The following is a 1,574-nucleotide window of genomic DNA, read 5'->3' as shown; positions in this document are numbered from 1 at the left end:
CGCATGAGTTGGCTCACGATGGCTTGTCGGCGCGTCAACCGCAGCCACAGGTCGCTGTGATGTCTACCCTTCCACGCGCGTCCCCTTGGAACACACACACACACACACACACACACACACACACACACACACACACACACAAACACACACAAACAACCCCACCACCCATTCACCAGGTGCTGCCGAGGAGCTGCGGCGCCTGGCTGACGGCTACCTGTCAGTGGCCCACAGCGAGCTGCCCGGGCACGCACACCTGGGGCAGGAGGACCGCGACACACTGAAAAAGGAGGCGGGGGAGGCGCTGGCCTGGCTGCAGGACAAGCTAGCGATGCAGGTGGGGGGCCCAGGCTTGCCGCGGGCCGTGGTTGCGGTGTGCGATTTTTTCCCGGGTGTGGCCCATTTTTAGGTGGTGGATTGTCTGGAGATGTTGCGCGAGCGTGGGCGAAGGCGCGGGCGCGGGCGCGGGGGAGGGCACGCGCCTGGGCGGAGGTGGCGGTCAGGCTCTGTGGCCGGGCCGCGCGCTGCTGCGGGTGCTGTACTGCTGCCTGTGGATGGGGCGCGGCGCGAGGCGCCGCCGATCTCGCACCTGGGCGGGGATGGAAACGGCTTCCCCCCACCTGGGTGTCTTGAGCTTGCACAGCCGACAGGCCCTGTATTTTTGGGCTGGTGCGCCCCTTTGCCGACGCCTGCACAACCTACTCACTCCTCCCATCCTCTCGCACCTCGCCCTCCTCCGCGCTTCGCCCCGCAGTCCCAGCTGGCGAAGACGGACGAGCCCGTGCTGTCCACCGCCGACATCCAGAAAAAGGCCGCGGTGGTTGACCGTGTCTGCAAGCCCATCGCCACCAAGCCCGCGCCCCCGCCCCCCAAGCCCGCCCCCGCGGCCGCGGCGGCGCCGGCGGCAGCGGAGGCGGCGGCGAGCGCAGCAGCGGAGGAGGGGCAGCAGCAGCAGGAGGAGGGCGGCGCGGCGCCAATGGACGCGGACGCTGACGCGGCGGCGGCGGCGGCGGGTGCAGGTGCAGAGCCGATCGTGGAGGAGCCGATGCAGTCGTGATGTCAGCATGACGTCATCATCTGCAGCCGCCAGTCGGATAGTGTCTGGCCTCGCGGGTCAGGTTTTCGCAAGTCTGTGTGAGCGTCGGTCGTCGCCCGTCTCGCGTTTTCTTTTGCTTTTTGTCTGATCCCGCTTCCACTTGGCTGTGGCAGCCGGGCCCCGGCCGCAACTTGAGCCAGTACGCACACGCGGGCAAACCCACGGCGCGCCCAGCGGCGCATGCGGCGCCGCCCTGCACTCGCACTGTGAGCGTTGTGTCGTGGCGGCGTACCCTCTCATTCCAGGGTAACAGCCGCGCGCTCAGCTGCTGTCATGTTAAGATTTACAGGCAGCATGGCGGCTGCAGCACTCAGGCGCGGCCAGTTGAGGGGGTAAGATGGTGCTCACGTGGCGGGGCAGGGTCTCCACTCAGAGAGCTGGTCGCGGCTGTGCAGAGCAAATACCGTGTTGCGCCCAACGCTTCCGACGAGTGCCCCGGGGGCCAGGCGCCGCTGTCTGTTCGAATGCCACCAGAACAGGT

At 67.7% G+C, this 1,574-nt stretch overlaps 1 protein-coding gene across 1 annotated transcript; it reads left to right on the top strand.

Moving 5' to 3' along the window:
* Positions 1–328: 328 nt before the first annotated feature.
* MNEG_15434 (hypothetical protein) lies at positions 329–1,054 on the top strand (the record flags this gene model as incomplete). Its single annotated transcript, XM_014036095.1, has 2 exons — positions 329–334; positions 752–1,054. The coding sequence occupies 2 exons, from the start codon at positions 329–331 to the stop codon at positions 1,052–1,054; spliced, it is 309 nt and encodes a 102-aa protein (XP_013891549.1).
* Positions 1,055–1,574: the final 520 nt, after the last annotated feature.

Source organism: Monoraphidium neglectum (genome assembly GCF_000611645.1).
Source record: "Monoraphidium neglectum strain SAG 48.87 unplaced genomic scaffold scaffold05322, whole genome shotgun sequence".
In the NCBI taxonomy this organism is placed as follows: domain Eukaryota; kingdom Viridiplantae; phylum Chlorophyta; class Chlorophyceae; order Sphaeropleales; family Selenastraceae; genus Monoraphidium; species Monoraphidium neglectum.
The sequence above is the reverse complement of the archived record's forward strand: the minus strand, read 5'-3'. Positions and strand labels throughout refer to the sequence as shown.